General features: G+C 42.5%; 1 protein-coding gene across 2 annotated transcripts in view; it reads left to right on the top strand.

Moving 5' to 3' along the window:
• The first annotated feature begins 354 nt into the window (after window positions 1-354).
• The window catches only part of zfyve16 (zinc finger, FYVE domain containing 16), a 91,750-nt gene continuing 64,630 nt past the window's right edge, over window positions 355-27,474 (top strand). For both annotated transcript variants that reach the window (XM_060908690.1, XM_060908689.1), the window contains exons 1-3: window positions 355-497; window positions 5,371-5,469; window positions 22,847-24,876. In XM_060908690.1, coding sequence (XP_060764673.1) covers window positions 5,400-5,469; window positions 22,847-24,876 — 2,100 coding nt within the window. In that variant the 5' untranslated portion in view covers window positions 355-497; window positions 5,371-5,399. The remainder of the gene's footprint in view (window positions 498-5,370; window positions 5,470-22,846; window positions 24,877-27,474) is intronic.

Raw genomic sequence — 27,474 nt, 5'->3', positions numbered from 1 at the left:
TGTAGAACAGGATAAAAGCAGCTAGAGATAATGAGATGAGATGACTTTGGTCTATAGCTGTCAAAGGCCTCGGCCTTAAAACCGGTTACCGCAGTGACGTCGCGCGCTCAGGGCGGCTGGCTCAGCGGGGCGGCTCGAATGCCAACTTTGCGGTCGATTTTAACTCTCAAAAATATCAATTTTTTAAAATTCCTATTTATGCAGCATACAAGAGTCAAGGATGGAGATACTATCCACTCAGAAATGTATTTAAAAATAAAGGTTCTGTGTATCTGCTTTAAAAATGGAGTGTGTTGAGGGTCAGTGAGAAAAAGGTGCAGTGCGCCTTTAAGAGAGTTTTTCCTGCTCTACACACCGGCGGTGGAAATGAAATGGTCGCACTGTGGAATTTATGTGGAATTATTAATAGGTTGCTTGGTCTTAATACTGAATTCTTTACAGAAACAAGCAGAGTAACTTCCCAAAGAACGAAGATTGGGACTATGAAGCATTTTACGGTAGCTAACACGAAAACACAGCCGTGACTAGTCATTTTATTGGGATTTGTTTGTGTCAGAAATGGTTAGCTTCGCCAGCTAACGCGTAAACGGGCTGAGTGAGGCACTAGCGAGCTTCCAGCAGCTCGGCTAACTACACTATGCGAAACATCTTTAGCTGCTTGGCTAACAATATTCAACATTTCAGATACCAACATTGTAAAATCTTAAGGTTATAAATGTTATAAACGCTGATACAGTAGTTAGCCTTTTCCCTGGGGTTTGTTTAGTACACAGACAGATAGTAGCAACTATCTGTTTTAGCTAGTCAAGTTAACTGTTTTTTGCTATATTCAGTAACGTTCATGTTTCTAACACTAATATTCTTTTGTAACTTCAGTTATTAACAAAAAGAGTCAGGTTTACGGGTTGGATAGATAATTTAAGTACAGAACATATTCTAATCTGTATAGCTTGATTAATAGTACAATTTTTCCTAATAACACATTGACAGTTGATGTATACAGTGGATAGTTAAATAGCAAGTAGAGCTGCGGCTACAATTATCGACACCTTAACGGTCTTTTAGTCGTTGCGAAAGTAGAAAACACTTTCAGTATGTAAATTGTGCATGAATAGTTACTCAAACTTCTACTGGGGGAAAATATATATACGAGTTGATTCCTGATTACTTAGCATATCAGATCACGTGACACCTTTGTCCACAATTATCGACACCCAGATGATTGATGATTAGGGTGCATCAGTTGCCCTCACTTTCATAAAATCTGATGCATTTTTGTTTGGGTGTTCCTTTTCATCAATAAAGACATCCTGTAAAATTTTTTGACCATATAAGTCTAATGGTGGCACCATGAGGTTCATTTTTTGCCAAAAAATGCTTATTTTATGTTTTCGCGTAAGGTTTGAATCACAGTGTTGGACTCCATTTATTGATTTCTTGTGACCCAGAGATCATGTTAAAGGAACAGTCCACCGTACTTCCATAATGAAATATGTTCTTCTCTGAATTGAGACGAGCTGCTCCGTACCTCTCCGAGCTTTGCGCGAGCTCCCAGTCAGTCAGACGCAGTCAGAGGCGCTGTCACTCCTGTTAGCAATGTAGCTAGACTCAGTATGGCCAATGGTATTTTTTGGGGCTGTAGTTAGATGCGACCAAACTCTTCCACGTTTTTCCTGTTTACATAGGTTTATATGACCAGTGACATGAAACAAAGTTCAGTTACACAAATTGAAACGTGGCGATTTTCTATGCTATGGAAAGTCCGCACTATAATGACAGGCGTACTAACACCTTCTGCGCGCTTCGACAGCGCATTGATACCTTCACTCCTGTTTTTTTTTTCTCTCCCCCGCCCCCCCCCTAACTTCCGTCAATACAACCAACATGGCGGGGGAGAGGGGGGAAAACAGGAGTGAAGGTATCAATGTGCTGCCGAAGCGCGCAGAAAATGTTAGTACACCTGTCATTATAGTGCGGACTTTCCATAGCATAGAAAATCGCTACGTTTCAATTTGTGTAACTGAACTTTGTTTCATGTCACTGGTCATATAAACCTATGTAAACAGGAAAAACGTGGAAGAGTTTGGTCGCATCTAACTACAGCCCCAAAAAATACCATTGGCCATACTGAGCCTAGCTACATTGCTAACAGGAGTGACAGCGCGTCTGACTGACTGGGAGGTCGCACAAAGCTCGGAGAGGTACGGAGCAGCTCATCTCAATTCAGAGAAGAACATATTTCATTATGGAAGTACGGTGGACTGTTCCTTTAAGAACCTTTGCAAGGGATTGAGAAGCATTAATGTGATTCATAATACATTTCATCTCATCTCATTATCTCTAGCTGCTTTATCCTGTTCTACAGGGTTGCAGGCAAGCTGGAGCCTATCCCAGCTGACTACGGGCGAAAGGCGGGGTACACCCTGGACAAGTCGCCAGGTCATCACAGGGCTGACACATAGATACAGACAACCATTCACACTCACATTCACACCTACGGTCAATTTAGAGTCACCAGTTAACCTAACCTGCATGTCTTTGGACTGTGGGGGAAACCGGAGCACCCGGAGGAAACCCACGCGGACACGGGGAGAACATGCAAACTCCACACAGAAAGGCCCTTGCCGGCCACGGGGCTCGAACCCGGACCTTCTTGCTGTGAGGCAACAGCGCTAACCACTACACCACCGTGCCGCCCCATAATACATTTGTATTGTTTAAAAGTAGTTGAACAATGATTCAATGAACAGCTAAAACTCAAACTGTGCTTGATAATATATTTAGAATATGTACTAAAAATGTGTATCTAAGGCTACGTTCACACTGCAGGCTGAAGTGACTCAAATCCGATCTTTTCGCCCATATGTGACCTGTATCCGATCTTTTATTGACAATATGAACGACACAGATCCGATTTTTTCAAATCCGACCCAGGCCGTTTGGATATGTGGTCCTAATTCCGATTCCTATCCGCTCTTTTCATATGCGACTTCAGTCTGAACCGCCAGGTCGCATTCATCCGACTTACACGTCATCAACAAGCCACAAACGTCACTATTCTGCGCTGAAGTAGGCGGCGGGTCTCTCAAAAAAAGTTACAACAGCATGGCGCATAATCACGGGCGCAGATAGAGGGTGGGACTCGTCCCACCCAGATTTAAATTCACCTCGTTCGGTCCCCCCCACTTATAGGGAGGAAAAAACGTCTATGCTGTCTTTCTTTGCATAAGGCAAACCTCACGGAAAAATCAAAAGACTAATTACCATTCGGTTTATTGAGGTGCACAGCAGTGTATACATAGTTGCAACAACTCACATAAAACAAAGACTGATATTCGGTTGGTTGAGCTGCGCAGACTGCACAGGTTGCGAGCTCGAGCTTGGTTGCTATGGTAACCCACAACAAGTTTGACAGGCATATCGGGGTTGGGGTTGGTTTGCTGGCAGCTTTGTCCCCCCCCAGTTTTTTGTCCCCCCCAGTTCAAAAAACGTATCTGCGCCCCTGTGCATGACATCAATGCGAGGGACGCTTCGGGCTGTGAAGGTTCTGAATCTTCTCAATGGAAGGACGCAGAGGTTAGGGAGCTGATTTCCATTTGGGGGGATGCAGCTATTCAAGCTAGATTGGATGGGTCATACCGCAACCGGGCGGTTTTACTTCCGTAAACACTGGCCATGCTCACTGCGTGTGACGTCGTCGTATCCTGCAATGCGCATGCGGAACACTTTTAGGTCGCTTTTCGTTCATACTGAGGATCACATACAAGTCGCATATATTTGTTAATGTGAACGACCTCACAAAAAAATCGGAATTGAGCATTAAGCCTTGCAGTGTGAACGTAGCGCAAGATATTTGGTATACTCTATAAGGTGCCATAATGTTTCATGAAAAGTGATCGAAATTTTGTCATAAAAGTCATAAAATAGCAGCTTTTTCCATAACTTTGAGCACCTGGTGCCATCATTAAACTTTTGAATTTTGTCAAAATATTTCACCCAGTGTGTTTTCTTACCAAAAGGAACATAAAAACAAAAATGCATCATGATCGGAGGAACTTTTCATTTTTAGGGGGCAACTGATGCACCCTATTGATTATAAAAAAATAATCGGTATGTGGTATTAAGTTAACAAGACATAGTTTTTATTTAAAATTTGTTTTACATAGACTTGTATTTAGTACAAAATATCTTTTATATAAATATATCGATGTCGGTGTTTACGTAAATGAGGAAGTCATTCTAATGTTTGTAAACGAATGAACTGATAATGTTTAACCTGTGTCAGAAAATCTTTTTGTTCCACTTTCTAAGTATTTTCATAGATCACATTTTGTTAATTATTGTTTGTTGTTTGTATTCATTTCTAGTTTTGTCGTTTACCAATAAACGTCAACAGGGAATTGAGATCGTAACCACATTAAAATCCAGGTTAAAGGTCGCATCTCATTCCTTGAACCAAAATATAAAATGTCTACTGATATTGTAATATGTGGTCGATATTTACAACAAACTGCGAAAGAAAGAAATAAATAAAAAATCTGAATGGAATAGAAAAATCTGAATATTTCAAGCATGACATTTTTTTATACTCTCGGAATTTAATTCTGCTCTAATTCTATGTATTGCAATCGGATTCCAAATACTCTATGAACATTCCATTCTGTTATGAATCAGAAAAAAAATTATTATAAGGTCACGGCACTTTTATTTTTTTAAAGTACTTCATCTACTTCAACAATGTTACACAAAGATGGCTCCATAACAGTTGTAAATGTCACTTAATTCCACAGGGTGTCGATAATGGTGGACACCGGTGAAAGTGATCACTATTATCGACACCTCACGTGACTTCTCAAATGCACGTTTAGATACAAAATGGTGAAATGAAAGAGTAAGAAGCAAAGTAGGTTTTGACAAGGAAATCATGAAATATCGGTGAATTTGAGAGGTAAAAACATGCCTATGATCTTTCCACCATGCTTTCCTGCGATGAGAACGTCCGAGGTTTCCTTGAATTGCTGACTGTGCTTTAAAAAAAAAAAATTCCATCTCGGGTAACGAGCTGTGACATCAGATGACAAGATCAAAGGGCGAGGCGGGTCTTCCGGTTGATTAATTAACCAATAATAACTGTTGTAACTGAAACTCACCTTTGTAAAATTAGTTTTTTAGTGGTAAATCTGAAAAGGTGTTGATAATTATGGACTGTCGATAATTGTAGCTGCCGCCCTAGTAAATAAATGAGCGAGTTATAACAGTGATTATCTGTGGTTATACTGTGGTTATATGCTATAGATCGCTCGTGTTCCATTGTACAATGATTTTTTTCAAGATTAAGTTCTAAATTAACTTTAATTTTTGTTCCCACAGGGTTAAACAAAGCATATTCCTTCCCTAGGATGGACAGTTACTTCAAAGCTGCTGTATGTGACTTGGACAAACTCTTGGATGATTTTGAATTAAACACAGGTCAGAGGATTTGCCTTGTTTACAGTTTCTACTGTAACCTCATGTGAAATAGAGAAGTTTGCAGTTTCTCATTGCTTTGTTCCCTATTTGCTTTGATTCAAGACAGAGTTATACACCCTGCTAATTTTGTACTAACCTTCGGATGAAGCTCATGTGATCGCTATGGTGTAATGTCCATGTGAAAAGTTAGTGGTTGTGTGCTTCTCTGACATTGCACGGGGAAAAGTGCTTCTTTTCTCACTTTTCCCACATTTTCCAGCAACGTTTAACATCATGTTAATGACAAACCCAGCAGAGAATAAGTCAAGTCAGTTTATTGGCCCTTTTCCACTACCCTTTTTCAGCTCGCTTCAGCTCACTTCAGCCCGACACGGCTCGCGTTTCGACTACCTCAGAACGGCGCGACTCAGCTCGCTTCAGCCCTGCTTAGCACCTAAAACTCGCACGGTTTTGGAGTGGGGCTGAAGCGAGCCAAACCGAGCCGAGTGGGGCTAGGGGCGTGAGCAGACACTCCCCTGTGCACTGATTGGTGAGGAGGAGTGTCCTCACATGCCCACACACGCCCCGCGAGCACGCTGGGATCTGTAAACACCGTAAACCCGGAAGAAGAAGAATTACGAGAATTTCTGAAGCCTTATGCGCCTCGCCTCATCTATACGCTCTTGCCAGTATCTGTTTGCGTTGTCGGTGACAACAAGCCACAGCACCAAGACCAGCAACACTAACGACTCCATGTTTATTGTTTATTATCCGCTTAAAAGGTCACTGATGTCACTGTTTGCGCCGCCTAACGACATCACGTGACTTCCACCCACTTTCGCTAACTCCACCCAATGTGTCCACCCACTTCCAGCCAGCACGGTTCAGCGCGGTTGTAGTCGAAATGCAACTCCAACAGCCCCACTCAGCTCGACTCAGCCCAACTCAGCACGGCACGGCTCAGCCGCGTTGGTAGTGGAAAAGCAGCATTAGTGTATCGCGCTTTTAACAACAGACATTGTGGCAAAGCAGCTTTACAGAAAACTAAAGAATTGAAACCTATGAACTAATAAAATATCCCTAATGAGCAAGCCTGAGGTGAGGTTGGCTAGGAAAAGAGCTCCCTCGGACAACATGAAAAAGAAACCTCGAGAGGAACCAGACTCAAAAGGGAACCCATCCTCATTTGGGTGATAACAGATAGCAGTGTTTTCCCTAGAAAAAAAATTAAAGCCCTAAATTGTGGCATGATAAAACACAGACAATTGAGCGCCAACAGCGTGAAGCGAAACTAGGGGGGTCCGGGGGCATGCCCCCCTGGAAAATTTTTTGAAAATAGATGCTCTCAGGTGCATTTTCAGGGTCTCTGAGAGGTTTTAGATACATGATTATAGGATAGATTTTACCAGTGTCAGTGATTTCTGACCTAAATAGTATTAATGTATACACATTTGAAATTTCACCTCAAAGTTCAACATGCAAGTTAAACTGTTTTGTTATAGATTACTGAGGTATATGATAGATTTGAAACTCTACGGGGATCCCTTGCACTTAATTATCTCTGATCAGGTAGTGCTGTAACAAAAATGTGCATGAAAATATGACCAGTGGTTTGCTCCAGCTTATGCGATCCAATGAAGAGAATCGATCATCATGACCTCCTGTTGATCACAAAGGGATCTGAACCTCAGAACTGCCACCTTAAAATAAGTTGCTGTATTACTATAACTGTAATGATTTAGAACAGTGGTTCTCAAACTTTTTTCACCAAGTACCACCTCAGAAAATACTTGGCTTTCCAAGTACCACCATAATGACCAACATTAAAATACAGTAGCGTAGTAGGCCTAAGTATTCATTAAAAACAAGGCGGAGGTTTTATTTAACAAGTATATTTAATATTGTTGGCCACTGTAACATTACACACAGTACTTTGAACAGTAACACTGTGTTTAAATATAGGAAAATAAAACACTGTACTTAAATAATGAATCAAATAAAATTAATTGCACATAAAAGTGAAATAAACATTGTACTAAAATAAATATTAAGAGTTCTTAAAGGGGTACCAAATATAATATATACAGTTGCTGATGTGACAAAGTAACGTATTCTTAAGTATTCTATCAAATTTATATACTAGAAAACAACGAAATATCTTGGTAATTGTAAATATAATAGTCGGTACGCTAAACGGCACAAGAGTCGCCATTTTTAAAAGACCGTGACGTCAGCCCTACCCACTGCACTAGGAGAGAAGCGTGTAATCATGGCGTCGGGCGCATCAAGTGAAAGCGACAGCTCTGTCGAATCATACGAAGAGATCCCGCAAGACACACTGCAAGCAGGCTATGGCTTAGAAGGGTACCAGTTTGAACCTAGGAGAGGTACACTCGATTCCGGTGATGACGAAAGAAGAGAAGAAAGCTCGAACTCGCTTGGTGTTTTTCAGCGGAAACGAGTGAAAAGACACGTCTGGAGGATCGTTATGCTTTCCATCGGTCCTGTTATTACACCCGAAAGCAACGCACCGTGGCATTGTGTAGCCGATCACTTACAATTCATCCTACTTTCCGATTCACACGTGCTATTCCCAACCTCAATGAGCCAACACAACTGGGCACATACATACGTCATGAGTGTTACGCAGAGAAAATGAACGTGCATTCTGATTGGATAAAATTAATATCATGGCGGGCTGTTCAAACTGCAGAAATAGTTTGCTCGAGCTACTTTCAAAACACTATAACTTTCCAACCTTAGAACAAAAAACTTTTGTAAGTCTTGAATAAGGTTCGTTAATGTGTGTTTTATTGTTATATTTACTCTATATATTGCCCTCTGTTCCCCTTTAAAGATTAAATGAAAATGTACTTAAAAGTTCAATAACTGTACTGTACTTAAATGTTAAGTTAAAAAAAAGTACTGTACTTGATGTACTTGAAAAAAAATCAAAACAGGCTATGCATAGCTGCAGTTCTTGCCGTTTCTTTGTATTTTCCGTCATACTTCCTCCTCACTGGTTTCTGCCGTTTGCTAGCAGTTCTGGGGCTGGTTTTGCCACTGTCGTTAGCATCTGCGCTCGGCTCACACACATCCTCTTCAGTTCTCCCTCTCCCCTGATCCACGCTCCCATTCGCGGATTTAAGCCACGACAGTAATTTTGTCCTACCTGTCATAATTAGCAAAGCCACCTCCACCTTTTCCCATCACAGCCTAGTCTACCAGTGGCGGATAACCGTCTGCCAGCGGAACCGGTGGGAATGCGTACGTACGCTACGTATGGCTACCCAGAAGCACTTGCAAACTTTTTAAAATTATTAACTTAATTTGTATCTCCTTTCATTTTCTTGTCATCGGTTGATATTTTCATCCATTCGGATATTATGGATAGTATTTCACGTTTTATTTATTTATTTTTTTAATTTATATTTAATTAAGTAATTCTTTGGCGTACCACTAGAATGGAGCCCGCGTACCACTGGTGGTACATGTACCACAGTTTGAGAATCACTGATTTAGAATGTTTCTGATGCAATTACCGTAATATATGTATAACTAAGATGCACTGAAAAGAAAAGTAAGGCAACTGCATAATATAAAGTTTACATTTTGGCACTTTATTAAATGGACTAGATTAAGATTAAAACATATTTAAAGGAAAAGAAAACTTAATTCATACATTTAAGTTTGCAGAAAGATTATGTACTTACTGTATAAACACATTCATGAAGAGATTGTGTTAATAAGTGTCAAATGTAGCATAATTTAGAATAATAACGATAAGCATATTTGGCAGTGTGACGTCGCTGTGAGCCTTTAACAAAAGAATAATCCGGAGCCTTCTTTTCTTAAATGGATCCCAGTGACGTCACACTGCTAAAAATGCTTATGATTATTATTTGAAATGATGCTATATTTGACACATTTGGACAACTTCACTTCGTGAGAGTGTTTATAAGTACATAATCTTTCTGCAAACCCAAACTAATGGATTAAGTTTTCTACTCCTTTAAAGCAGATTAATTCTCCTTGGCTTTTGCTTGGCCCAATGTCGGGCAACCCTCTCATAGTCCATCTCGCTGTCATCCATGCTGATGTGGATTAATTTGTCCAGCGAGTCTTCTCCTCGCTTATTAAAGTCAGTCGGCTTTGTCCGTCCGGTGGGGGACAACATCGGCAGCCAATAAGATCGCTTATAATGAATCGGAAACTTCCGGGGTGTCTGACATTTTTCTTTCGATATTTTTATTGGACGGTTTGAACACGTGATCTTGACACAGCCAACAGATTAGGTATGTGTGTTTCCGGTTACGGAGATTTCAAAACTAGGGTAGGTAGGCAGGCATTTTTTTTTTCAAGATGGCTGCCATAACCTATATTTAGACAGGAATAATTTCACAAAATATAATGAATTTCTTTGCAGGTCACCTGAGTTACCACCTTCTGATGAATCTGATGCAGCATGAGACACCTTTTAACATGAATTTTTCTGTAAATATAACAGCTCAGTACACCATGAGAGAGAGAGAGCAGCCCCGCCCCTCTCTGCTCCCTGAGTGCAGCTCGTCGCCTTGGTAACGGTGCAGGGAAAAGACACAATATAACAAGCAAAGAGCGCTTTTTCTCAGAGTTCCCTCTCCTCGAACAACGCTGATTTACACGGAAACGGAAGGAGCTATTCACAAAATTCTTTCACATTGAGTGCTACAAGGCTCCCATGAACACATTAATGTAATTTTTTTTTTGTCCCTAGTGTAAAAAATGTGGACACTAGAGCGAGTTAAAAACAAGTGACTTTTCTGATTTTGCAGTAAAAGCGCTGCCACGTTTATAATGTGAGTCTATGGGAGAGCGCGGCTGTCCTCTCCTTACTTTCAGGCTTCTCATTCAAAAACTGTAAATCCTGTCGCTCAGGGAGACACTTGTCTTGATTCACACAATGTGTGACTACAACTTTTGAGAAAGTTGTGTGTGTAGAGTGAAAATTGTGGCTGAGAAAACAGTTTAAATGAGAAAGTTAGAGCTTTTTTTTCAAGCTGCCTACACTCTAAACTCCTGAGCGCCACTGGTGTGTAATGCCATAGACACCCATTATAAAGCCTGAATTTCTCCAGATTTGCTCATGGTGTTTGATCAAAAAGTATAGAACCTAGCAAAAAAGTTGAGTGCCAGATCCACACAGGAGAATTTTGTCTCCGTTTTAAAGTTTGAATCATGTCTCTAGGTGAAAGACAAAATAAGCGTTATCTCTGCTTCTGTTCCCTCCGATGTCTCCTCCGACGGCCCCGACACACTACTGCCTCCGCCGAGTGCGCGCGCGCACACCGCATGTCGGGGCCGCGGATGAGTTACTCTCCCTTGATCAACGAAGTCGGCGGGGAATTTGTGGTTATTATCGGTACAAACAGCGCGAATCACAACTTAAATGAGTGCGGTTCAGTTTGACATTATTGTCAGTCCGTTAGATAAACATTTAATTTTATTAAAATCGAAAATTAATATTTAGAGCCTGTGGGCTACAAAAATAATAGTCATTAAGGTAGCCGGCTGGACTTAATTGTGTAGTCGGCTGTATGGCCGGCAGCCGGCGCTTGTGGAAAGCCCTGATTTTCCCAGTGAGTGACGAAAACTTCCGGTTCACGCGGTTGGGTTATATGTAAAAGTCGCGACTGGGAAAAAAACGAAAAAAAAGTTTAGGGTCGGTCGGGTAACCAGAAACACACATTTTTTTTTTTTTTGGCCTTAGTTTGTTTACATCATACCATGCGGACATATTACTTTGACAGAATCAACACAAACATTGGGGAAAAAAGACCGTTTGTTTAACACAAATATCAATCAATATGTAAATGGATCTGTTATTTGCTCTCCTATGTATCTAGTTACTTGTCGGTAGGAAATTTTAACGTATCGGTATAAATCTAAGCGTATCGGGTTTTAACTAAAGCGACTAAGCGGATCGGCAGGCAGAGCAAGCGTATCGGGCTCGATATGCTAAAACGCTTTGGGGAAAACCATGGATAGCGTGATGATAAATAATTGCTTCTATAAGTGTGTCCTATATGGTTAAAAAGTACAGCTGTGTCACCAGGAAATTCATTATAGTTTTGACGTGAAGTCTATTTTGTTGAAGTTATCAACTGCTCATTGACGGAGATTTGAGTGTAAAACTGTTCATGACAACTGCATTCCAAAACTTAGCATGGCAGCATACATACAGCAGCCCACTGTATAAGATTAGTTAGATGAGCAAGCCTGTGGCGACGGTGGCATGGAAAAACTCCCTCAGATGACATGAGGAAGAAACCTCGAGAGGAACCAGACTCAAAAGGGAACCCATCCTCATTTGGATGATAACAGATAGTGTGATTATAAATAATCTCCTTCTAGAACTGCGTCCTGTATGGTTAAAAAAGTACAACTGCGTAACCAGGAAATTCATTATAGCTTTAACGTGAAGTCTAGTTTGTTGAAGTTCATTGATGGAGACTTGAGTGCAAAAGTGTTCATGGCAACTGCAGTCCTAAAGTTATCGTGGCAGTTGTAGTCCTTAGCCATCATAGCGAAAACGTAAGGCCCTGTTTACATTATTTCGAATCAGCGGATCATCAGATTAACGTTTTTAAAACGATTCGCGTACACACACAAAATTTCTGTGCCCGCAACAAAACCGTTCCCCGTGCACACAGCAACGCCAATACACGGATACGCTAATCACATGACTAATTAGACGGCACGTCACATGATCCCAGTGCATATCGGGCATGCGCAAGTCACTCACCACTTGCAAGCACATAAAGTGTGTGAGAGATTGAGTGAGCGAGTGAGAGTGTGAGAGAGAGGAGAGAGAGAGAGAGAGCGAGAGAGAGTGAGAGAGTATAAGAATCAAAATTTGAAGTTCTTTATGGAAATCAGGGACGCCGTGTCATTGGGACTAAAGAGGAGAAGGTTTTTCAGCAGTCGTGTCACATGACCAACGTGGCATGACCAACGCCAGCGAATCAGGAAGGTGGATGTCACAGTGACATTGTCCAATGACGACGTCAGCTAGAGCTCAGCACTGCGTATCCTCGTTCCTCAATGTTTACACAGCACCGGATCAGATACGTACTGGGTTGAATACGTGGGCCCTGGCGGATTCAAACTGTTCCGCCTGTGGAGTCGTTTCCCGGCGTTTTAATGTGCACGGACAGTGCATCCGCAACGACAACGATACGGATACGGTCTAATGTAAACTAGGGCTGGGCGATATGGCTGAAATCTGTATCACGATATAAGTGTTTCATATTGGTCGATATCGATAATTATTGAAACATTTTATGACCTATTTAAAATAAGGACCAGGAGGGAACAATACTAAATTCAAACATTTATTTTAAACTTTCTCTGACAGCCAATAAGCAAGGAATGTCAACACGCATGTTCAATGTTACGATCACAACAAAAACTGAGCAATTATCAATAATAAAGTGCTTAAAAAACTCAAGTGTTATAAAAACATGAGCAAAGTGTTAAATGTAAACATAGCAAAACCTGCTGTGTGAGAAGGACTGTCATATTTTTAATTTTTTACTGCAAGTTTAGTGCAAAAAAAGTTCACCCTCTGGTGAATAACATTTAAAAACATAAATAAAAATATGCAGTGCTTTATAAACATAAAAGAAATTGAGTGAAACTGAGGTAGACTTAGACTATTCTTAAACTATTCAAGTATATTTTCATTGAAGGTTTAATAAAATAAAAATAGTGTTTTGTAAACATAGAAGAAATTAAAGTAAAACTGAGGTAGACTTAAGACTTTACATCTGTAACATCTGACCTTACTGACTTTATCCACAATTTCCTCGCTCGTTCCGGCACTCATCTTTCTTTTCTTGGCCACGTTGTTTCTGGAGAAAAAAAAACACGACCACGAGACAACGAGATGGCGCAACCAAACGCGATACTGTTACATGATTGGCTATCAGCGTGTCACTCCCTATGCGTTGCTAGGCACCAGAGGACGAGTGCCTTTGCTCATGCAACCAAGCTTGCTTCACAACAACAGTTGATTGAAAGCGGACCTAAACCAGAGAGGGCTCTGGCTAACGCTTGTTTCTTGAAAAAAAAACATTCTATCGAACGCATTTTCTATTGATATCAAGTATGTGTCTATCGCGATACGTATCGTTATCATTTTATCGCCCAGCCCTAATGTAAACACCACCTAAGTGTCTAAAGCCGTCTTCTAAGCATATCTTTAAACTGTCCTTATGAGCGCATCCTCCATACGAGCGAAGTGATGAGAGTCCAGCCAGAAGTAGGGCATCAGGATGGATCAGGCAGGTCTGAAGAACAGGAGAGGTCAGCATCACTGGTATCTCAGGATTGATATGTAACTTGAGCGAGAGAGGCAGACAAACGCACAGATTGTTAGGTATGCCTGTTGTGTGCTGAGTGCAAGCAAGGACTCCAGCAAGACTAACTAATGCCGCTTTTCCACTACAAACGCGGCTGAGCCGTGCCGTGCCGAGTCGAGCTGAGTCGAGCTGAGCGGGGCTGTTGGAGTTGCATTTCGACTACAACCGCGCTGAACCGTGCTGGCTGGAAGTGGGTGGACACATTGGGTGGAGTTAGCGAAAGTGGGTGGACGTCACGTGATGTCGTTAAGCAGCGCAAACAGTGACATCAGTGACAGTGGCGGAACAAGTCAGAGCCGGGCCGGGGGCGGGGCAAATGACCGGGCACTTTATTAAAGCTTATCATAACATCATTTTAGGCTACAAAATGTCCGCAACTGCGGTGTTTACCAATTTCAACACTACCGGGTGCAACTATACGTTATTTAGTACATCAAGTCCTTCAAACGAACATGTAACTCAGAAACAAAAAAACATTAGGATACTGTACATGGCTCATAATAAAACATCAATAGCCTATACTGCGCACATTATTTGAAGGGCATACGAATGAGCGCTCAGAGTGGTGGCAGGAAGAGTCAGAAATAAAAGGAGGGCGGTGCAAACCTCACTGAATGCACTGTGTTTACCAATTTCAACACTATGGGGTGCAACTATGTTATTTTGTACATTAAGTCCTTCAAACGAACATGTAACTCAGAAACAAAAAAACATTCGGCGACATACTGTACATGGCTCATAATAAAACATCAATAGCCTACTGCGCGCATTATTTGAAGGGCATATGACGAGCCTTGCGCTCCGCGAACTCGTCCACGATGCTCTGTATGTCACTGATTCAGTGAGCTTTTCAGCGGTAGTCTCACGACCCGAATAGTAAACAATAAACATGGAGGACATGGAGTCGTTAGTGTTGCTGGTCTTGGTGCTGTGGCTTGTTGTCACCGACAACGCCAACAGATACTGGCAAGAGCGTATAGATGAGGCGAGGCGCATAAGGCTTCAGAAATTCTCGTAATTCGTAATTATTCTTCTTCCGGGTTTGCGGTGTTTACAGATCCCAGCGCGCTCGCGGGGCGTGTGTGGGCATGTGAGGACACTCCTCCTCACCAATCAGTGCACAGGGGAGTGTCTGCTCACGCCCCCAGCCTCACTCGGCACGGTTTGGCTCGCTTCAGCCCCACTCCAAAACGGTGCGAGTTTTAGGGGCTAAGCAGGGCTGAAACGAGCTGAGTCGTGCTGGTTTTTGGTAGTCGAAACGCGAGCCGTGTCGGGCTGAAGTGAGCTGAAGTGAGCTGAAAAAGGGTAGTGGAAAAGGGCCATATGACAGCATAACTGAAAGGGAGAGCCAGAAGGTAACAGACGTGAGGGCGCCCTGGGACATAAATCCTAATAAATAAGGTAGGGACATAAATAAATAGTGAAGGCAGCAAACACTGAAAGATCCAGAGACTCGGCTCAGCTAGTTGGTGAGTTTTAAGATGCCAGACTGGACAACGGCATTCATGGCAGTATTAGAATGAAAGTTGAAGGTTTGGAAGCTGATCTGTTTGAGCAGACTGTACAGATGAGGAGGTGAGAGAGCTGAACAGATATGTACGTTAGAAGCTTCCATGTTCATCTCTTGCTAGCAACAAGCTAACCAGGAAGCTTTGGTTTTTCATCGTATGAGTTCCAAGGTTTAGCTGAATGCAGAATACATCTTTGGCACCACTGTAGAGACCTAGAAGAAGTGTCATCATTGGAACTGTTGAAGATATCAGAGTCAGGATCAAGAAGGCGCGAGTGGTTTTTAACTTGTTAAAGAAAATGTAGAGTTCCTGTGTCATCTGTCACAAAACAAAGCTCAGGATCTTCAACTCCAGTGTGAAAAGCGTCCTCTTGTACAGATCAGAGACCTGGAGAACTACAAAGACATCTAGCAACAAGCTACAAACCTTTAACAACTGTTTGAGAAGAATTCTGAAGATAAGATGGACAGACAGAGTAATAAACAAAGATCTTTGGGAACGATCAGGTCAGGAACCCATTCAAATACAGATCAGTCGGCGTAAATGGAGATGGATTGGCCGCACCTTGAGGAAACATCCAGACAGTGTTACAAGGCAAGCTTTAAAGTGGACTCCCCAGGGCAAGCGGAAAAGAGGACGCCCCAAAAACACCTGGAGGCGTGATGTTGAGGCTGTGTTGAAGAGCTGGGGCCACCCCTGGAACACGCTTGAGAGGTTAGCCCAAGACAGGACGAGATGGAGGAGGAAGATTGTCGATGGCCTACGCTCCAGGAGGAGATAAGGGCCAAAGTAAGTAACCACTGTAGACAGTAAGGATGTCCCAAGCTGATCTGAAGTATTGCTACATCCGAATTGATCCAGAAACTTTCTAATGGATAAGAATCCTGCACCACTGAGAACATCCTGACGGGAAATATCTCCACCTGGTTTGGAAACAGCACCAAGCAGGACAGGCAGGCTCTCCAGAGTGTGGTGCGATCAGCCAAGGGTATCAATCCAAACTTTTCAACTGCAAGTGGTTTTTTTTTTTTTTGCTTTAGTGCAATATACAGTTGTATATTGTTTATATTCTGCAGACCATTCTATAATTAAAAAAATTAATTCTATTTATTGCATTCTATTTTACTCCCTTTCTTTTTACTACTTTTCCTTTTTTTGAACTCTCTTTATTACTTACGGGGCATTCAATAAGCATTTCGCTGCATGTATGATTTGTGTATGTGGCAAATAAAATTTGAAATTGGAATCGGTTATTTTAAGTCGGCTCCAAATCTGAACCTTTGTTCACGTTATTTTACGGCATTGTGTCACTTTGCCATGTATGCACCTGTTGCACAAGTGCCATCTACAACTTGCCACAGTGAAACGTGTTAGCAGAAGGGTACATGCAATAAAATCTCTGCAGCGTGGAACATAGGCTTAGCTAGCGAGCCGTGCAGTCGTGTTTCACACGGCCAATTCTCAAAAAAACACGGCCTGTAAATTTTATACTAACCCGTGCTAACCAAAATTTTGTTGTTTTGTGAAAATTTTGTGCATTTCTGTGGACATTTTTGTCGACGGTCAGCGGTTTCCCAGGGCGTGCCCGGCACACATGCTTTCCATATATGGAAGTTCAATCGAGAAAATCAAATTTACCGTCAAAAACGTAGCGTTCTTATTGGTCAGACTTCGAAATGAGGCTTGAACGGAAGCAAAATACTACGAGTTTTGAGAGCTTCGCCAGCGAAGCTCGGCAGGTTTATAATGAGTAGGTCATGTCTCGTCTCGTCTCGTCTTCTTCCGCTTTATCCGGGACCGGGTCACGGAAGCAGCAGTCTGAGCATGGAAGCCCAAACTTCCCTCTCCCCAGACACCTCGGCCAGCTCCTCGGGAAGAACACCGAGGCGTTCCCAGGCCAGCCGAGAGACATAGTCCCTCCAGCGTGTTCTGGGTCTTCCGCGGGGCCTCCTCCCAGGGGGACATGCCTGGAACACCTCCCCAGGGAGGCGTCCAGGAGGCATCCGAAAAAGATGCCCGAGCCACCTCAGCCGATTCCTCTCGATGTGGAGGAGCAGCGGCTCTACTCCGAGCTCCTCCCGAGTGACTGTGCTTCTCACCCTATCTCTAAGGGAGCGCGGATACAAGCGGCCGAAATGAGTTTCCTTCGCAGGGTGGCTGAGTAGGTCATGTATTTAGATAAATATCTTCACGTTTTTTTTTTTTATGATACAAGCCTGATAAACACATTAACAGAAATTTTGTACTTTCCTATGTGCCCACTGCCAAATAATATAGTTTTTAAATGACCTAAATTAGATAAAACATAAAACCTGTCCCCTTCCTCAGTCACACCGGACTCGGTGCGCTGAGAGCCCACTTCTGCATTCATAAAAGTCGGTTCCCATGGTAACGGCATGATAATCAATTTCACTCTTTCGCTTTCGATTGGTTTCTCTTTCGCCAAGATTTACATTATCTTAAGTAGTACTTTCATAAACTACCATTATTACTGAATTTTTTTGTATTGTTTACTATATTTACATTTCTAGTAACTACAGGAAAATTTCCTTTAATTTGTAACTTAATTTCACTTATTTTTAACTCCGGGCGGCACGGTGGTGTAGTGGTTAGCGCTGTCGCCTCACAGCAGGAGGGTCTGGGTTTGAGCCCCGTGGCCAGCGAGGGCCTTTCTGTGCGGAGTTTGCATGTTCTCCCCATGTCCGCGTGGGTTTCCTCCGGGTGCTCCGGTTTCCCCCACAGTCCAAAGACATGCAGGTTAGGTTAACTGGTGACTCTAAATTGACCGTAGGTGTGAATGTGAGTGTGAATGGTTGTCTGTGTCTATGTGTCAGCCCTGTGATGACCTGGCGACTTGTCCAGGGTGTACCCCGCCTTTCGCCCGTAGTCAGCTGGGATAGGCTCCAGCTTGCCTGCGACCCTGTAGAAGGATAAAGCGGCTAGAGATAATGAGATGAGATGAGATTTTTAACTCCTGTTGATTGCACTTTCTAACAGAATCAAAATGATTCCTAACATTTTGTGATGTAACATTTGCATTATGTATATTTCGTAAAATCAAAACTTGTTAAAGGTATCCATTATTTTCAGTTATATGTATTTCATAATCTTAATCTTCAGAATTGGCTGAATCTCATTTGTTATCTTTGTTGTTTATAGTAAAGATGTATTCTGTGTAATAGGACTTGATTGCATCAATTTCTATTTTGTTTTTTTGTCTTAAGTGCACTAGAAATTCTAATTTAAGGTTTCTGCTTTTATTGCAGGAATTTGTAGAAGATTTTATTGATAATTACAGTGATTTGTAAAGTTCTGGTTAATGGATAAGAAACTAATGCCGCTTTTCCACTACCAATGCGGCTGAGTCGGGCTGTGCCGTGCTGAGTCGGGCTGAGTCGAGCTGAGCGGGGCTGTTGGAGTTGCATTTCGACTACAACCGCGCTGAACCGTGCTGGCTGGAAGTGGGTGGACACATTGGGTGGAGTTAGCGAAAGTAGGTGGACGTCACGTGATGTCGTTAGGCGGCGCAAACAGTGACATCAGTGATCTTTTAAGCGGTCGTCTCACGACCCGGATAGTAAACAATAAACATGGAGTCGTTAGTGTTGCTGGTCTTGGTGCTGTGGCTTGTTGTCACCGACAACGCCAACAGATACTGGCAAGAGCGTATAGATGAGGCGAGGCGCATAAGGCTTCAGAAATTCTCGTAATTCGTAATTCTTCTTCTTCCGGGTTTACGGTGTTTACAGATCCCAGCGTGCTCGCAGGGCGTGTGTGGGCATGTGAGAACACTCCTCCTCACCAATCAGTGCACAGGGGAGTGTCTGCTCACGCCCCTAGCCCCACTCGGCTCGGTTTGGCTCGCTTCAGCCCTACTCCAAAACCGTGCGAGTTTTGGGTGCTAAGCAGGGCTGAAGCGAGCTGAGTCGTGCTGCTCTAAGGTAGTCGAAACGCGAGCCGTGTCGGGCTGAAGTGAGCTGAAGCGAGTTGAAGTGAGCTGAAAAAGGGTAGTGGAAAAGGGCCATTAATTTAAACTTGGTTATAACATATATATGATTTCAAAGTAGAAAACAAAAATAGCACAACAGCCACATGCACTTAGCAATGCCAGTAGTCTGCATGGTGACAGCAAAAGGAGTGCTTTTAACAAGACCAATATGATGCGTATCTAAAAAGAAAGCATTTGATGGAATACAGGACCAAACAAAAGTTTAGACACGCCTGCTCATTCATAAATTTTTTTCTGTATTTTGACTGTTTTCTAAATTGGAGAACACTACTGAAGATATCAAAAGTATGAAATAACATATGGAACATGTATGGAATTATGTGGTAAACAAAAAAAGTGTTAAATGTTTCATATTTTAGATTTTTCAAAGTCGCCACCGTTCACCTTGATAACGCTTTGCATACTATTGCCACTATAGTCTCGTTCGACAACTGTACAATCCATATTATATTAAAAACCGCTCAACTGAGTAAAGCAAAACAACAGTCCATCATTAGTTTAAGACATGAATTGTCTTTTTTTTAATTAATAAAAATGAAAAAAAAAAACATTGAATTAGAAGGTGTGTCCAAACTTTTGACTGATACTGATGTTTAAACTAAAGTTAACTCAGAATTTCATTACAAAGTAAATTTTCGACAGCACTGAAAATCATGTTAATTATAAAGATGAACATGCAAGTCGTTCAGGGTGGGTTTTTTCCCCTTTAAATAGGTCATCATCATCGCTGCCGAACCCGATCCGGGCTTGAGGCAAACCATGTTTGGTTGACTTGGCCAGAAGTAGGGTGGCCAGTTCCTTTCTGTACACTCATACACATGGGTGATTTTAGAGTAGCCAGTTAACCTAACTGCATGTCTTTGGACCTTGGGGGAAATCCATGCAGACACAAGATCACGAGTTGGCCTAGTGGTTAGTGTGTCCGCTTCTCGACTAGGAGATCGCGAGTTCTACTTGTGGTCGGGTCATACCAAAGACCATCATAAAAATGGTACCTACTACTGTCTGGCAAGGCACACTGCAATACAGATGTCAAGTTTATTTGTATAGCGCTTTTAACAATAAACATTGTCGCAAAGCAGCTTTACAGAATTTGAACGACTTAAAACATGAGCTAATTTTATCCCTAATCTATCCCCAATGAGCGAGCCTGTGGCGACGGTGGCAAGGAAAAACTCCCTCAGACGACATGAGGAAGAAACCTCGAGAGGAACCAGACTCAAAAGGGAACCCATCCTCATTTGCGCAACAACAGACAGCCTGACTATAATATGAACAGTTTTAACATGAGGACAGTTTCGTTGATGTTATAACTCTTCATTGATGGAAACTTGAGTGCAAAACTGTTCATGACAACTGCAGTCCTAACGTTAGCAAGACAACTGTAGTCCTCAGCCATAAAAGCATCACTATAAGAGCGTAAGAGATGTGAGTGGGGAAGTTAAACCCTCGCGGTTACCAGAGGACTAGCCCCCCACTGTAACTCTAGCTGTATAGGCGAGAGGCCGAGGGCTAACGAAATGGAGATTGGTGCTGCACCCATACGCCTTAAAGTGCTGATGACACGTTTTTGACATCTTTGGCGATGTTTTATAACATAAAAAGTAATTCCAGATGATCCATATATTAATTCACGAAGGCGCCTATTTTACAAGTTATGATAAAAAACGCAGCTATTTGGGCAAATTTGACAGGGCTGCAGCACCCAGGAGACGAAAGAGGAGGAGGAGCTATATGACGTCAGCGAAAGAACCTTCCTCCTCACTTACCAGTTTGTTGTTGATGCGACAGGTGTTCAGTTTATCATTATTAGTATTATTATTATACATTTTATATATATATATATATATATATATATATATATATATATATATATATATATATTATTATGCCTTCGCGTTGTGTTGCCGGCTTTTGCTCCAAAACCCACAAGGATGAGGTAAGTTTATTCAAGTTTCCCAGAGATCCCAAGCTGCATGCAAAGTGGGTGAAGCAAGTCAGGCGCACTCACCAACATCCGTCCTGTGCTCTGAACACTTCGATTTGGATTGTTTTGACACCCTTCCCAGCTTAAAAGAATCTCTTGGGTGTTCAGTTCAGCACAAACGTGTGTTACTACCATCAGCAGTGCCTACACAGTGTTGCCAGATTGGGAGGTTTCCCGCCCAGTTGAGCGGTTTCAAGTGCATTTTGGTGGGTTTCGAACATATTTTGGGCTGGAAAACGTCAGCAGTATCTGTTGCCAGATACTGCTGACGTTTTCCAGCCCAAAATATGTTCGAAACCCACCAAAATGCACTTGAAACCGCCCAACTGGGCGGGATTCCTCCCAATCTGGCAATACTGCCAGTATTCCGGAGGGGGTCTACTAGTAGCTATGCCGGATCCAAAGACAGTCCTCCTGTCAGAACATGTGTTGTGAAACGACATAAGATAAAGGTACGTAGAGCTATAGATTCTACATGATAATCATAAATGTAATCATAAAGTCGGCGTGATATCAGTCATGTATTTGCTTGTGAAAGCTTGCGGCTTTCATGTAACTGCCGCCTAGCAACGAGAGGCAAAGGGTAAAGAGGGTAGGCTATCATAGATTCTATTCGGAAGAGATCAACACAATTCTAGACTCCCAGAAGAGGAAGAGCTAGCACTAGAGAGTTCACCAGCGTTTTCATGCGCCATTTCCACTGAGTAGAACCAGAGTAGAACAGCCAGTGAACCGCAGCGTGTTCTCCCGCTGATGTCACAACATGGCCGCGAGCCACGGACCCAGTTTTCTTGCGCTGTGCAATTAAAAGTTGGATATTTGCGTAACAACAGCTTCTTTTCACGTAATTATAACAGAACTCTAACATGTTTGCCATGTTGTATAGTTTATTTAAGAAATTGCATAGAGTCATGTTCGTGTCATCAGCACTTTAAAGAGTTGGTTAGTACTGGGACAGGAGACTGTCTGGGAAGACCAGATTCTTGCATGAGAAGGACTTTGACTTGACCATGCGGACACGGAAAACATGCAGAAAGGCCCCTGTCGGCCACTGGACTCAAACTCAGAACCTTTTTGCTGCGAGGTGACCGTGCAACCCTTTAACTATGTAATTGTAGTAAGATAAGAGACAAGATTTTATTTTATATATGTATATATTTTTTTTGGGGGGGGGGGATCTTTACTACTTAGAGATCAGTAGCCCAGTTTTCGTGTCTGGACCAGCAGAGACAGACCATCTTTGCTGTCAGTGTCCTAAACCTTGACACAGTCCATGATCTCGTTTGTCCTGACATCCTAGCAAGAGTCCCAAGTCGTCTGTAAAATCACATTTTTGTGACTTATGTTGTTTTTGCTGCTTTATTGTAATGATTTTTTTTTACATCACAGCACAATAGAAGCTATTGTAAACTGTTGGCTCCTTATTTTTAATTATCATATGGTTACACAGCAATTCACATCATCATCTGCATCTTTTCTCTCTTTCCAGAGGAGGCTGAGAGCACATCTACAGCGTTCACAAATTCTGCATGCCAGGACCCAACCGTCTACTCCCAGTGCTTTATACCTGAACCATCCACGGTTTCACAAACTCTCCCTGATGTTAATTCCCTGCATTATGGTCCAACTGCACCTGTTAGTGCCCCTGACCAAAGAGATCAAGATACAAAAGGGAGGGTGTTAACTGGTGTTGACCTCCTATCCTCTGTTGACAGCAGAGCTTCCAAAAGCTTGACTCCTCCTTGTCCAGATAGATCTTTGAAACCTATATGTGACCTTGTTAATGATACAGGGTCAGCTAGTCTCCCAAGCACAAACAGTCATGATGCCTTCAAAGAGCTAGAGGTTGCTGAGAAACAGCTTGAGGAGGAGCTGCTTGTCGATTTTGATAGTCCAGCTGTTTTCTATCCAGAGAACATACAGCCCGGCCATGATGACTTGCAGGGTCTGGATGCTGGTGGCCATTTTGATGGTCCCTCAAACTGTTTTAGTTTGCTGGATGTTATATTGCCTGCAGCTGTGGAGAGAACTGCCGACCCTCAGAATATTTCAAATGACTTAGAGCCTTTAGATAATAATAATAAGGTTGAGGTGCCTCGAAGTAGCTGTCCAGATGCGTCTAATTCATCTGAACTCCAGAGCAACTCCCAGTGCACTTTAGAACCTGAAAGAACCCCCAATAGCCTGATCTGTTCAAGTGCAACAGAGGAGGACACTGCAGCAATTGCTGATGTCGGTACAAGTCTACCTAAAGTACCAGATAAGGAGCACTGTGTGGACAACGGTGATCGGGATCATGAAATTACGACAGGCATTCCCACCAGCGAAAGAGAAGCTTCTCTATCCTGCGTCCCCATGACGGTATCCATGTGTGGATCTCTTGTGGCTTCTTTAGATCAGGAGACGATGGGGATTGAAACCAAAGACAGCACAGAAATCCCTCCCTCTGAATCTAAAGAGACCCCAGACGCTGAAAACTTGATTGTTCCATCTGCAGAAGTTGAGACGTCTCTATGTCTTAGCCAGCCAGATTCCTCACCTGAAGATGACCCCGAACTGGTACAAATAATGTCAAACCCAGGAGGGCCAACAACTCTTATGCCGACTTCTCTCTGTAACAGAATGTTAGAATGCAGATTATCTCTTTCAGATAATCTCATGTCTAGAGACCTTCCTGAGAGTAGCCAAGCTCCCAGAAATGCACAGAGCCCTGATTACCCAATAGAGTTTGATTTTACCAGCGATTACCTTCCTGAAAGTGAGCAAAATATGATGATGGTAACAGATGAAGAACTAGATGCTTATCTAATGGGTGAGTCACAGAGAAACAACTCTGAGCTTTCAGCTGAGAAATTTGTGGACGAAGGCTTTTCAGAATTTAACGGGGATTTAGAGGGAGAGTTACGAACCTGCCCAGTTGATTCATTTGCCTCACCTGAAAGTGACCGGTCTCTTCGCTTTTTAGACGAGAGCGAAGGTTCTAATGTTTCTTCCTCATCTCAGGAGAGTAGTCCCTTGAAACCGGATACCACACAAACAGATAACATGGAAAACGCGCCGAGTTTGACTGAGATTCAGTCGGTCTGCAATGCAAACCAGTCGCCATGTTACGGTGGAGCCCGACCAAAGCAGCTGTCCAGCCAAAATGTAAGACCGTTTCTACCACAAGATGGACAAAATAGCCAATCTGAGGAGAATGTATCAAATTCCGAGGAGGAGAATATCTCTCCTGTAACTCCCGTTGTGAGACAGGTTTCTAACCATGCTGACAGTAACTCTGAAACGTCCAGTCATAGTGACAACTGTGATCACATTTATGGCCATGAAGAGCTTTCGGAGCCACCTCCTTACCCAGGAGAGACTTCTGGAGAAGCAGTCGATCAGTCAGGAACAGAGGATAGAGGCCTTGGTTGGAGGCAGCCACCCTGGGTCCCTGATTCTGAGGCACCTAACTGCATGAAATGTGGGCAAAAGTTCACCTTTACCAAGCGGAGACATCACTGCAGAGCATGTGGAAAAGTAAGTCACTTTCATGGCTTTATTACAAAATTAAGACTGTCGTTGTCTTGAAGAGAAACTATCGTATTTTTTATCCTGGGACCTATTTTCCCATCTTTTTGGATCCAGGTTTTTACTAGGGACAAAACCAGTTGACCCAGTATTGAGTAAGAACATTAGGGCTGGGAATCGATCCGGATTTCCTGGATCGATTCGATTTCGATTCATTAGGTCACGATCCGATTCGATCCACGATTCGATCCGATTCGATTCGATATCGATTCATATACATATTGCTGTATTGTCACTTTAAAACTTTTAAATAAAAACTGACCCTATTGACAAACAGCTCCATGTCTGTTTGTGCTTGTATCTGTGTATGTGTAAGAGGGACACACAGAGAGACAAGAGTTCAAGTTTGAAAGAAAGCTTATTTATTTTGGAATGAAACATATCCAGGTTTTATTTGAAGTCTAAATCAAAATTATGACATTTGGTGGCCCTCTTTTAGTTAAATAACATACCCAGGTCTGGGTTTCTGACCACAAAAAAAATGGCTCATCAGTCAAGAAATTGTGTTTGACTGATAAGTCTCAGAGTGTAACAAACTATGACATTTGGTGGCCCTCTTCTAGTTAAATAACATACCCAGGTCTGGGTTTCTGACCACAAAAAAAATAGCTCATCAGTCAAGAAATTGTGTTTGACTGATAAGTCTCAGAGTGTAACAAATTATGACATTTGGTGGCCCTCTTCTAGTTAAATAACATACCCAGGTCTGGGTTTCTGAACACACAAAAAAATAGCTCATCAGTCAAGAAATTACTGTCTCGCTTAGATGTTTTCGGCTGGGCAAGACGTAGCGTGGCTCTAACCTCTTTACTAGTAGCCTAAACCCAGCATTTTCGACTACACTGTAGGGGCGGAGGTCTTTACAAATAAAGATCCCGACTCCCTCTGTAAGGCTCATAGCACGCTTAGACTGTGGGGGAAATTTCACACCAAATGCATTTTCAAGTGCCGTCTGCTTCGCGTCAGGTTTAGCACTAGCTGTCTCGGGCTGGTGCCTGGATAAATGGTTTCTTTAGATTGGTGGTATTACCCAGATATTTTACTTCTATTTGGCACAACTTGCAAACTGCATTTGTTTTGTCCAGTTCGTCTCTGTCCTCATACCGTTTGAAGCCGAAGTGTTTCCACACATCCGACTTCATCCCCGGCGGTGTTTTTAACCGGGCAGCTTCGTCCATCTTCTTGTTTTCTTTATAAGTTTCGTTTTGCCGGCACCCGCTTTTATAGTGCTCCTTGCGCGTTGGAGAAAATAGTCCCTTGCGCGTTCGAGAAAATAGTGTTATAGGCACCTGGAAGAAATCGATTCACATGTTGTTGGATCGATATCGTGTTTTTTTCGCGTGAATCGATATCGAATCGTGGATCGATTTTTTGACCACAGCTCTAAAGAACATTATAATCAGCAACCACAGAACTGCTATAAAACGTAATCCTATGAGGCGAACATCCGCGTCAAAGTAAACCGCTTGTTTTCGCCACTGACACCTGTGTCTGTTTACTTCAGTCACTGTAAAGAAACTGGAGAAAATGACTGGTCTACAGTTATTGTTTTACCTTTCTCGTCTTCTGGTCTCTGACTCAGCGCCCCAGTCACTGCCTGTAGTCGATTATTACATGGGCTGTACGCGCCGGCTCAAATAAATAAGGACAGACATGAAATTCAAATGCCTCTTCCATATTGTCGTAATCAGCTAAATATTCAGGCATTACTTTTGAAATAGACTTCTTCACAAATTCTGCATGACCTCTCCTTTTATAAACATCAGAAAACAACGTCTACGCGATAATCGGCCGCGTGCACTGAATGTAGTCAGAGACCGGAAGACGTTAAAGGTAAAACACTGACTGTGGAAACTATTGTTTTCTACAGTTTCTTTACAGTTACTGAGGTAAACAGACACAGGAAGGGGTTTCATTAAGAAATGAAGTAGGGGATGGTGCACAGAGCCGGCCCATGGCATAGGCAATATAGGCAAATGCTAAGGGCGCTGCGTCCATCCAGGGGCGCAGAAACGGGGGGAGAAAAATTATGACTTCCACTATTCTGAAAACGAGTCAGCATTATAATGTCTTAGCCTAATTTAATTGTACAGCAAAGCATGTAGTCAGGGTGCAATTTGTCAAAAAAGGTGTGGTGGGGTGGGGTGTGGTGGTGGTTGTTAATCATGAAACAATAAGCGCTCAACAGTAGTTCGCCCTGTCTATGTGTCTTCAGGCGCGCAAGTGCGCATCCGAGGCTATTCTCTGTTTTGGCCAATTGCCTAGAGCACAAAGTGTGCCCAGGGGCGCCAAGGGCGACCAAAACCCCACCAAAAAGGAGGGATGGAGTTATTGAATGGAGATGTTACCAAGTGCATCAGTGGTGTACAGTGTTTTCAACCACTGTGCTGCCGAACTCTAGTACCGCGGAACACTAGTGTGTCGTGAGAGATCACCAAGTGTACCGTGGAAAATTATAGAATGACTGTATATTGTAAATATTGGCAACAGCGTTTTAGTTTCAGTCAACATTTTCTATTGGTGATGTGCCTTGAGATTTTTTCATTG

Source organism: Neoarius graeffei, chromosome 25 (genome assembly GCF_027579695.1).
Source record: "Neoarius graeffei isolate fNeoGra1 chromosome 25, fNeoGra1.pri, whole genome shotgun sequence".
NCBI lineage: Eukaryota > Metazoa > Chordata > Actinopteri > Siluriformes > Ariidae > Neoarius > Neoarius graeffei.
The sequence above is the reverse complement of the archived record's forward strand: the minus strand, read 5'-3'. Positions and strand labels throughout refer to the sequence as shown.